The sequence below is a fragment of the Nerophis ophidion genome, linkage group LG18 (assembly GCF_033978795.1).
Source record: "Nerophis ophidion isolate RoL-2023_Sa linkage group LG18, RoL_Noph_v1.0, whole genome shotgun sequence".
NCBI lineage: Eukaryota > Metazoa > Chordata > Actinopteri > Syngnathiformes > Syngnathidae > Nerophis > Nerophis ophidion.
In genome coordinates, this window is record NC_084628.1 from 14,472,618 (window position 1) to 14,484,821 (window position 12,204).

General features: G+C 41.5%; 1 protein-coding gene and 1 long non-coding RNA gene across 7 annotated transcripts in view; one reads left to right on the forward strand and one right to left on the reverse strand.

Annotated features, from left to right (window-relative positions):
* stim1a (stromal interaction molecule 1a) overlaps nt 1-12,204 on the forward strand; it is a 49,087-nt gene that overhangs the window by 26,777 nt on the left and 10,106 nt on the right. For all 6 annotated transcript variants that reach the window (XM_061877325.1, XM_061877326.1, XM_061877327.1 and 3 more), the window contains exons 5-8: nt 2,677-2,788; nt 2,963-3,078; nt 6,248-6,425; nt 11,906-12,083. In XM_061877325.1, coding sequence (XP_061733309.1) covers nt 2,677-2,788; nt 2,963-3,078; nt 6,248-6,425; nt 11,906-12,083 — 584 coding nt within the window. The remainder of the gene's footprint in view (nt 1-2,676; nt 2,789-2,962; nt 3,079-6,247; nt 6,426-11,905; nt 12,084-12,204) is intronic.
* LOC133536783 (uncharacterized) lies at nt 7,844-8,861 on the reverse strand. Its single transcript, XR_009802544.1, has 2 exons — nt 8,373-8,861; nt 7,844-8,214 (listed from the first exon to the last, which is right to left on the reverse strand). It is a non-coding gene; the product is annotated as an uncharacterized LOC133536783 (long non-coding RNA).

Sequence of the window (12,204 nt, forward strand, 5' to 3'; positions counted from 1 at the left end):
GTCTGCAGTCATGCCAATGACAGTGCAGCGTTAAGTGATTACTTGAGTAAAATGGAAGCATATCTCTGAAATGCAGCTATAACATTTTTAGCAAATCCTCCTAATTTAGTTATTATTGTTTTGTATGTTTTTTCTATTATACGTGTTGATGGCAGCAGTGTATAATCCATCCATCCATCCATCCATTTCCTACCGCTTGTCCCTTTTGGTTTTGGGAGCGCGGGGGATCACTGGAGCCTATCTCAGCTTCATTCTGGCGGAAGGCGGTGTACACCCTGGACAAGTCGCCATCTCATTGTAGGGCCAACACAGATAGACAGACAACATTCACATACTAGGGCCCATTTAGAGTTGCCAATCAACCTATCCCCACCCAGGTGCATGTCTTTGGAGGTGGGAGGATGCCGGAGTACCCGGAGGGAACCCACGCAGTCACGGGGAGAACATGAGGACTCCACACAAAAAGATCCCGAGCCCGGGATTGAACCCAGGACTGCTCAGGACCTTAGTATTGTGAGGCAGATGCACTAACCACTAAAGCCAGTGATACGGGCAGCCACTGCCACGATCCACATTATATATGGCAGTATATAATATCTAGCTTATTCAGCCACAGGAAGGGAGGCAAAATACTTAATGTTCAGAAGCAGTTTTGAGTTGATTACTTCCTACTAAGTGTGTAAAGATATGCCATAATTGGAACAGTAACGGCACCCTACTGTTAGCCGCTTGTTTTTGTCCTTTTACGTACAAACCCCGTTTCCATATGAATTGGGAAATTGTGTTAGATGTAAATATAAATGGAATACAATTATTTGCAAATCCTTTTCAACCCATATTCAGCTGAATGCACTAGAAAGACAAGATTTTTGATGTTCAAAGTTCAAACTCATAAACTTTATTTTTTTTTGCAAATAATAATTAACTTAGAATTTCATGGCTGCAACACGTGCCAAAGTATTTGGGAAAGGGCATGTTCACCACTGTGTTACATCACCTTTTCTTTTAACAACACTCAATAAACGTTTGGGAACTGAGGAAACTAATTGTTGAAGATTTGAAAGTGGAATTCTTTCCCATTTTTGTTTTATGAAGAGCTTCAGTCGTTCAACAGTCCCCGGTCTCCGCTGTCGTATTTTACGCTTCATAATGCGCCACATATTTTCGATGGGAGACAGGTCTGGACTGCAGGCGGGTCAGGAAAGTACCCGCACTCTTTTTTTTTTTTACAAACCCACGCTGTTGTAACACGTGCTGAATGTGGCTTGGCATTGTCTTGCTGAAATAAGCAGGGGCGTCCATGAAAAATACGGCGCTTAGATGGCAGCATATGTTGTTCCAAAACCTGTATGTACCTTTCAGCATTAATGGTGCCTTCACAAATGTGTAAGTTACCCATGCCTTGGGCAGTAATGCACCCCCATACCATCACAGATGCTGGCATTTGAACTTTGCATTGATAACAGTCTGGATGGTTCGCTTCCCCTTTGGTCCGGTTGACACAATGTCAAATATTTCCAAAAACAATTTGAAATGTGGACTCATCAGAACACAGATCACTTTTCCATTTAGCATCAGTCCATCTTAGATGATCTTGGGCCCAGAGAAGCCGGCGGCGTTTCTGGATGTTGTTGATAAATGGCTTTTGCTTTGCATAGTACAGCTTTAACTTGCACTTACAGATGTAACGACGAACTGTATTTAGTGACAGTGGTTTTCTGAAGTGTCCCTGAGCCCATACGGTGATATCCTTTAGAGATTGATGTCAGTTTTTGATACAGTGCCGTCTGAAGGTTCAAAGGTCACAGTCATTCAAAGTTGGTTTCCGGCCATGCTGCTTACGTGGAGTGATTTCTCCAGATTCTCTGAACATTTTGATGTTGTTATGGACCGTAGATGTTGAAATCCCTAAATTTCTTGCAATTGCACTTTGAGAAACGTTGTTCTTAAACTGTTTGACTATTTGCTCACACAGTTGTGGACAAAGGGGTGTACCTCGCCCCATCCTTTCATGTGAAAGACTGAGCATTTTTTAGGAAGCTGTTTTTATACCTAATCATGGCACCCATCTGTTCCCAATTGGCCTGCACACCTGTGGGATGTTCCATATAAGTGTTTGATGAGCATTCCTCAACTTTATCAGTATTTATTGCCACCTTTCCCAATTTCTTTGACACGTGTTGCTGGCATCAAATTCTAAAGTTAAGGATTATTTGCAGAAAAAAAAATGTTTTATCAGTTAGAACATCAAATATGTTGTCTTTGTAGCATATTAAATTGAATGTGGGTTTAAAAAGATTTGCAAATCATTGCATCCCGTTTATATTTACATCCAACACAATTTCCAAACTCATATGGAAACAGGGTTTGTATTTCACCGGGAGGGCAAAGTGTCCAAAACAGGAGACTTTATGACAGAAGAAGCCTTATCTAAAGTTTACCCTCTATCACTAGCTAGAGGCTAGACTGCACCGTCTTCGTTTGTCTAAAGCTGTGCTTCCACGCCAAATGTCTTGCTTTGACGTCTGCTTTCATGCACATTTACACTTCCTTTACCTCACTTAAAATGTGTGAGGAATTGGTTCGTATCATTTTGGTACAGTACAGATGGGTACCATATACATACAGTACATACAAAAATACTGTGACAACTTTACATCTTACTGTTTTCCTCAGTGTATAACTGGACGGTGGATGAGGTGGTCGAATGGCTCATCACCTACGTGGAACTGCCTCAGTATGTGGAGGCCTTTCGTAAGATGAGCTTTAACGGGAGCACAATGCCAAGGTAAGATGACTCAATGTATTCATATTTTGCTTTCCTTTGTGTTTGTAAAAGCTGCAATGGTTCATTCGAAACTACATGATGTGTGCTGTATTTCCCACTTTAAGGTTATTGAACACAATCCAGGTGTGTATGCAGCTAGCGTTGACTTCCTTCCACATGTCTGTTCTCTCTCAGGCTGGCTGTGAAGAACAACACTCTGACACACACCATTCTCAAGATTCTGGATCGCAGCCACGTTCAGAAGTTGCAGCTCAAATCTTTGGACACAGTGTTGTTTGGAGCACCTCTCAGTAAGCTGCATATTGCATAATTTAAAAGAAAAAAAAAAGAATAAACCGCAGTGGGATTGTCATGCTTGTTTAATATGCATTACCGTTTAGTTCCAGATGCTTGGACTTGAGTGGCAGGGTGGAGTCTAAGTGCATTTCATTCTTGCTTATTTTTTTTCTAAACAATTGTTGCCTTTTTGTCAACATAGTAGCTGGAATTCCAATGTTTACTACTTCCTTGTTTAAACTACTGAAGCGCCACGTGATCATCTCTGTCCACTCCAAAAGTTTTAGACGGTTTATGTGGCAAATTTGGCCCTCTTGTAAGGCGGCTTGCTTCCGCTTCCTTTCGGGAAGTGACTCAATTTGCAGAAAGCATGCTGCGAAATATTCAAAAGTCTGTGGTACAGGCGAAAGCTGCGTGTGAAACCAGGAAATGATTAAGTCAGTATTATGGGTTTATCCTGCCGGGTAATCTCAGTGCATGTGACCAGCTGGGGTGGACACATGCCAGTTCATACAAATTGTGTTACAATAGTTGTCCTACTTTGACATGTTTACATCATCTCCAACTGAAAAAAGTGTAAAAAGTGCATTTCAATTGGCAAGAAACAGCATGGGGGCACATTGTGCAGTGGTCTGCGTGTGGCATGTGTCACCGTGGATTTTGTGCCACCTCTACAGAGATGCACACTAGCGGCGTCTGGCTTTGACAGCCTCTCAAAAGCGGTGAGCTCACACTGTGACTTTCTCGCCCAAGCAGCATTTTAAGACACGCGCACAATGAGCCCATCGTCCTCCGGGCCAGTGTTTGCCAATTCAGTACGCTGATTAAAGCACAAGTGCGTCCGCACCTTTCCAGCGGTCGACCTGGAGTGGAATTAATCAGTATGTTTTCTTGCAAATATTCAAGTTACGGAACTTTTTATATGAATGTTGAAAGCTTGACTTGTGTCAAGTGTGAGTTGTGCACTTGCATTTTAATACAGGGTGTGCTTTGAACTCGACTCCCGCTCTATAAAGAAAGACACTCGGCTGACTTACAAACCTTTTTTACGTTTTGTTTGAGAGACTCCAAGAAGGAACATTGCATATCTCTTTTCTTGAAGGCAGGGGCACCTTTTACATTGCAGCAATTAAAAAGGAGAGCATGACTAGACTTTCAAGTGCAGCTATAGGAATTAGAGGCGGGTCTAAACCTGATCTGGGGCCTTGCCCAAATATTTGTTTACAATTACTTTTAAATGTTTAATGACCTCTGTTTCCAGATGGTAAGGAATGGCTGTGTTTGCATTTTTTTTGGTGTAAAATACGATTATAATGTAGTAATATGGTATTATATTAATTGTATCATAAGGTGGCAACTTGTCCAGGGTATACCCCGCCTTCCGTCGGATTGTAGCTGAGATAGGCACCAGCGCCCCCCGCTACCCCAAAGGAAATAAGCGGTAGAAAATGTATGAATGGATGTATTATAATCAGGATTATTACAGTGACACATGATTGACTCTAGGGGTAATTAATTATAATAAACTAAATTCATTAAATATATTAATGCTTTATTAGGGATGTTCCGATCAACGTTTTATGCCGCTGATTCTGATCACATGTATTAACTGTACATTTTTCTATGTATTTACAGTGAGTGCTTTTGATAGTTAATATCATTACAATATTTCCTTATTATATTACATACAATTGTTTGATCAAAACAAAGTTAATAGAACACAAAAACTAAACAAAATAAAAAACTGAATGACATATTTTTTGCTCTTAGTCCTCCAGTGTCCAGATAATTATTACCTGCATTTATAAACATTAAGAAACACGACAAAAAATGTAGTGATCTAATCCAATGCTTCTCAAATACTTTTTGTTGTGACCCCCACCGGCCCCCATTGCCCAGGAAGACGAAAATATTCCGCGCCTCACTCTCCGCCACAACTATAAATAGTATCATATGTCTATATAATTTTTATAAGTACACATCTACATAACATTTTATCCTTGTTAACTTAAAATTCAAATAATATAGACGAAAAAAGTATAGCTCAACTTACAATGCCTGGAAAAAAATCCTTTATAAGCATTTTTTGACCAACTAAGGCCATTTGATACTCGCACCGTGCCTCCTTAGGGGGATTCGTCCCACTATTTGAGAACAACTGACTTAATAATTTAAGTATCAATCATTTACTCATACTACCCTTGGTGTAGACAGCACCAATTTAAGGATCAAGCCCCCCTCTTGCATGTTGTTTACTTCTGGCTGCAACAATGCTGACCCACCAACAATTTTTATATTCTCCTCTCTTTACTCTTATTAATGTTCTTGTTAACTTCCCCTAAATAACTACTTACTTATTGCTGTAAGATGTTTCAATCTACACGTTGTAGCTTTACGATTCACCTATGTCTTGGTGTTTTATAAAACTAGCTCAGCGGTTAGCTCTGCTCCTAGCATTCCTGCTTCTTTCGCCTCGTCTTACAGTGATTGGAAGACAGGGCTGACTTGATAATGATACTTAAGATACTAAGAAATGAAGTTTATTTGCCGCAGTGGAGGTCCATCCATCCAATTCTTCTGCTTATCCGAGGTCGAATCGCGGGGGCAGCAGCCTAAGCAGAGAAGCCCAGAGTTCCCTCTCCCCAGCTACTTCGTCCAGTTCCTCCCGGGGGATCCCGTGGCGTTCCCAGGCCAGTCAGGAGACATAGTCTCCCCAACGTGTCCTGGGTTTTCCCCACGGCCTCCTACCCGTCGGACGTGCCCTAAACACCTCCCCAGGGAGGCGTGTGAGGGCATTCCAGTGATACTTGATAATGATACTTACTATACTAAGAAATTTTGTTTATTTTCCGCAATGGAGGTGATAACTGTTATTAACTTAGGGGAGGTGTTCCACATAGTGTATGGAGATACACCCTGGGCTTCTAGCTTGTTCGTCGCGGCACTACAAAAAAATACAATATTAGCCAGAGGAGATCGGCATTTCAAAGTCTTTAATCGGCAATGGCGTCACATGCTTTGTCATTTTTGCGTCCCATACTGACTGTGGCCGATGGATCGGCAACTCCTTGTTTTTCTGTTTTAGGGAGCACTGGTGTAAATGTAATATAAATGACTTCAGGCAGGAAATACTGTGGAACTAAATACAAAAATCCCCCCTTTGTGTGTGTTTGCGCCTCCCAGTGAACAGACACAACCACTTGAAGGACCTCGCGCTGGTGGTGTCAATTGTGATCGGGATGGGGGGCTGCTGGTTTGCCTATATCCAGAACCGCTACTCCAAAGACCACATGAAGAGGATGATGAAGGACCTGGAGGGCCTGCAAAGAGCTGAGCAGAGTCTGCATGACCTACAAAAAAAGTGAGTTTTTGCACCCTCCACTTCCTCACCTCACACTTAAACAGGCTTTCTTCCAGTAAGGGTCTCTTTCTAGCAGAAGTGAAAGTAAGTTGGTTAATTTAGCAGGTTCTTCTTGTGTGCGAGAGTCTACAGACATTGAACAAAACGTAGCTGGCATATCAAAAATATTTAAATGCTCCCATGAATAATAATAATTTATCCGGAAGGTGTTCGAGAAATTCTGCTTAATCCAGTTTGTCAGCTCCTTTAACGTCGTACCATTCCAGAAGGGTTGCAGTCTTTTTTGCTGCAACCCTTTGGACCTTTTTATCTTAACACAACTTGGCTTCCACACAATCTAGCTTTTAGTTGCACATAAAAAATAGCACTTTGACGATGCCTCCCAGATCCTTACCATCTTTTGCAACATCTGGCTTCAGTTATTTATCATGTTTATACAGCCTAGCAGATTGGTGCCTATTCAAGACAAAGTATTTATTTGACCCGTTTTGAGGTTGAGCAACAGAAGCATCCCAGTTGTAGGTGACTGAAGCCTTAGGAACTATTCTGAGCCCTGCTAATGGGACCAGGAATGCATAGAATGTGCTTACAAGTGTGTGCACCGTCTCGTCCTTTTCCTTTCAAGGATACACTAATACATGAATCTCATGTATGGCTCCTTTTAACCTTTTAAACTAAGAGCTAGTCAATGGTCACTTGTCAGTCAGTGCTGTGTTCAGTGTTTCCCATACACGCCCCACCACACTCTAATTTGGACGCCACGAATAGATTTTGGCTACCTGTTTAGAATTGTCAGTGATTAAGCATGCTTATGCTGATACTCTTATTTTGAAAAATTTTACTTTCAAAGCTTTTGGTTTTGCTTATGTTATGATCAACAACTTTTGATCAGTGCAGAAGTCACGTTTACTTTTCTAAGGTTTTAAGAAATGTATTTGAAGTATAAATGGCCTCCTACTGTAAGTACATCATGTGAGATGTTTTATTTATGTTTTTGCAAATTAGATGATGATGTTATTTACCCCACCGCCACTGATAGATTACAGGCCTTTGGGAAACACTTGTTTCTATAGACATGTTGTTTTACTCTCCGCACTCAGTTGACTGGATTGTCGATGAAACGTTTTTTTAAGTACTCAGACGAGTGAATTCTCCATACCAAGGATGCTTTATGTGCATGCTTTCATAGCATGTGCCTGAGGTGCCATACATTTGTGCTTCTTTCATTTTTGTAAATCAATCATATTGGCCTTATAGAACCAGACAAGCTATAATTTGTTACTTGGGTGTGGATTTACTTGGGTGCCGTCATGGTTTGTCACTGTTCAGGCTCCTTGTAAGTGCTTCAAAAACTTGATATGCTAGAACAGAGTTTTAAATGCTTTAAATCTGTCTTGGTGATGTTGCACAAAGTACTGTAAGTTTTTATTTATTTATTTACAAGATTAGTTTGAAATCGGTAAGTTTTAGTGGCGCGTTAATGTTCATCAGTGTCGTTTGTCGCACTGTTCCTGGAGCTGAGGCAGCGAAGTATGTCTGTGGCTGCGCCTTTCCTCCTGATCCCGCTGCCAGCTGCTTTCTTTCCATACCTTCAAGCCCGTCCTGTGGTGGTATCAAGTGGCCCGGGCTGTGGGGAGACGGTGGGAGGAGGTTTTGACCGGAGATGGATTTCCTGGGAGCCTTTTGGGAGCACTGCTTTGACACAGAGGCTCTGATTCACTGCTGGGAGATGGTGTTAAGCATGACCGCTTAACATGTGGGCTCCGGCGCTAATTTGGCCACACTAGGACTGGAGTTGCAGACAGACATGGTGGAAAAAAAGCACTGGCGTCAAGGACCGGCGGCGCCAAGGACGCGTTGGCAATGAATGAGCTTGCGGCCCACATTTGCTGTCTGCCAGACTCATAAACACCACAGTTAATATCCAAAAGTACAATAACCGATTACCTTTTTCTTGGAATACATCCTGGTAGTTGGAATCTTCTCCATGGGCGCCAGAGCTGCGCAGGTGCTTTCAAAAGCTCAGCTGCAAGTGTAGCAGAGGTCACGGTCAAAGGTTTTAGCGGGACAGCACCGGGCCGAGCCTTATTTTTCCACCATGGTCAGCCTGGATCATCTTTCATTCTTTGCTTCACCAGGAAGAGAATGCTGCTCCTCAGTGACCAAAGACGGTATTGCCAGCATCCTGTTAAATGTCACACACATTGTACTATTATGATTAATTTGGACTCAAATTAAAGTCTTTTGAAAAAAGGGGTTCTGTGCGTGACTAAGCACTAAGTAATTAAGTCATGGGCAATAAAGCCCTCCTTGGGAAGACTTTGGTTAAGTCATGCTCCTGTCTAAAAATAAACCCCATTTATACACAAGCATCGAGCAGCACACTGTACTGATCTATAATTGTACTCTGACAGCTGTTCCCATTCTTGCCTTTTCATTGTGAGCGCCCCAACAGCTGATCTGAGCTCTTTGCTCTTTATACTCCTCAGCCATGCTTTCTGCTGATTGAGTTTTTGGTCACGCCACACCCACTACCTGTACAAAAAATGCTTGGAATTATTTTTAATGAAATACAGGTGGTCCTCGTTTTACAAACCTAAACTGACATGTTTTAGCCTGAATGCGAAGCTAAAGGGAACTTGTGATGATTTTAATTTACATTTAAAACACATCCTTGCGGTCTAGATATGTATTGGATGTGTACATTTTGCACATAAAACTACGCCCAACCCTTTTCAAATTGAAGTTGCTTTTTTTATTTTCCAGACACGATCAAAAATAAACAACGTATATAGAATGCACCGTGTCCCATAATTAGGTACACCTGCACACTGTCCAAAAGATTCAGAGAGTACAAAAAACAGCCGCTTTTAGCAGCCTTTTTGTCACTGCATGCTACAGTTAGATGGAAGTAATACTTTAGCTTACCTTCGTAGCTTCCCTCTGGCTTAGCGCTTGACTTTAATGTCTAAATAAGTGCTTCCCTCTCGCCGTGACGTCAACACGTAGCCTGATTGCACAACCCCGCTAAAAAGCATCCGATACTGCATGCGAGCTCACGCCAACATGCATGACCCTTAGGAGTTGATACGTTGGCATTATTTATTTAACACGGGTATCCAATAATGTCACAATATTTATTAGTCAGAAAAGATGAATTTCATTGAAGGTCCACTTTTATAGTGGTCAAATTATGAGGTTTTTTTTTCTACATTTAAAACATTTTCTCGTAGTCTCCATTATATGTAATGGTGATGCATTGGTCAAGATTTTGCATGGATTGTTTTACAGACCATTTTTAAGATGCATTCTGGCCATCTCTTCGGGATGAGCTGTTTTGTGGGCTTATTTTCGTGCCTCCACTTCTTTGACTGTATCCTCTCCCCGTCATGTAGTTTTTAGCGCTTCCATATGGAGTCTACTGACAGATATAAGTTTAAACTAAACATGACTTTGTATTAGAAATGACAAACAGCAGAGGATGCATGTACGAGTCAGTCTGCCACACAAAAAGAGGATAAAAAAGGAGCTTTTTGACTGCAGTGCAAACTTCAATGGCCGACTCGCCCAAAGCACTTATGGTAAATCTCTACCATTTAAAGACAATCCGTTAAAGTCACACCTAGGAAAAACATCAAACTTGAGGCAAATTCCAAACAGTTTCTTTGGAGGAGGTATGAAAGAAGGCACGATTGTTTTATAAACATCTCCACCATCTCTCCACGGTTTGATTTCACTTTTTTGGGACTTAAGCAGATCCTAAATACACAAAAAACTCTGTACCAATACAGGTAAAAAATTTGAATATGAATATCATGCAAAAGTTTGTTTATACCGGAAATTAGATTTGTAAGGTGAAACTAAGATATGATATAGGCTCATAACATGCAACTCAAGATATTTAAAGATGTAATTTAATATCATTTTGATGATTATTGCTTTCACTTCATGAAAACCGCGAATTGAAAATTTTGAGTTTTCAGAAACTGTAAACTATCCATTTTATACTGCTTGTCCCCATATTCATAATCATCAAAATTATTACAAATATAAGCTTGGCACTTTATATCAAATCATTTCTGAAATCAATGGACGTTTACCTGTTATTAATTTTTTTCAGATTCCAGCTGTAAGAAAAAAAAAAGTTCTTGCATGAAAGGACCCCTTAAGGCATCTCAGTCACACTGTACACAACACATGAAAGACATGTAAAAATTCAGTTTTCAAATATCAGAGTTAAACGGAACATTGATGTAACAAAAGAGGACAACATTTTCCCTTTATTGTTGTGGTTGTCTTGCACACTGGACGGGATGTGACAAGAAAGAGGAGACAGATGAGACAATGAGTCAGCTTTGTGAATATAATTTTACATGTTCAAAGGTACTGATGTGTCTCTGTCCTTGATGATGGTTGCAGCATTTCCATCCATCCATTTTCTACCCCTTGTCCCTTTCGGGGTCGTGGGGGATGCTGGAGCCTTTCTCAGCTGCATTCGGGCAGAAGGCGGGGTACACCCTGGACAAGTCGCTCCCTCATCACAGGTCATCACAGATAGACAACATTCACACATTTGACCAACTGAGCATTTTACGATGTCTGACATCACTTTTTACTTCCACTTTCCATTTGTATGGCACTTTGCCCCCAGAAGTGTCTGCCTCACGTTTGGGACACATAATGACGTGCAAAAAGTTAATTGATGTGTGACTTTATCCTTCCACAGTGTACATTATATTGCTAAAAGTATTTGGCCACCCGCCTTGATTCACATATGAACTTGAAGTACCATCCCATTCCTAACCCATAGGGTTTAATATGGTGTCGGTCCACCTTTTGCAGCTTTTACAACTTTAACTCTTCTGGGAAGGCTGTCCACAAGGTTGCGGAGTGTGTTTATAGGAATTTTTGACCATTCTTCCAAATGCGCATTGGTGAGGTCACACACTGATTGATGTTGGTCGTGAAGGCTTGGCTCTCAGTCTCTGTTATAATTCATCCCAAAAGTGTTCTATCGGGTTGAGGTCAGGACTCTGTGCAGGCCAGTCGAGTGTCTTTATGGATCTTGTCATGTTGGAAGAGGAAGGGGCCCGATCCAAACTGTTCCCACAAGGTTGGGAGCATGGAATTGTCTAAAATGTTTTGGTATCCTGGAGCATTCAAAGTTCTTTTAACTTGATCTGAGGGGCCAACCTAAGCACTGAAAAATAACCCCACACCATAATTCTGATCATTTGGATGGGTGGCCAAATACTTTTGGCATTATAGTGCAACTGTATCAGGCTCACATAGCTGCGTTCTTGTGGTGCACACAGGCTACTGTAATTTCCACGTCAGGCGTTTTAGCTGTTTTTCGAGCTAATCTTGTGTTTTATGGCCAAAACTACAGTTTCAAATAATTAGGGGGAGTGCATCGTAACCACAATGCGCGGAAATATTGAGTAAAACAATGGTCATCTTTGATTTTATTTTGCCGTCAGGCTGCAGATTGCCCAGGACCACCACCGCACGGTGGAGGTGGAGAAGGTCAACCTGGAACAGAAGCTGCGGGATGAGATCAGCACAGCCAAGCAGGAAGCCCAACGACTGAGGGATCTGCGAGAGGGCACAGAGAACGAACTCAGTCGGCAAAAGTATGCCGAAGAGGAGCTTGAGCAGGTATTCTGTTTTTAGTAAGGCCCGAGATGTGTTGAATACAATGAGTGTATTGTCGTTTCTCACTTGAAACACGTATGTTTTGGTCCATCGAGGTAAATACACCCACGCAGGAGTTTGGCTG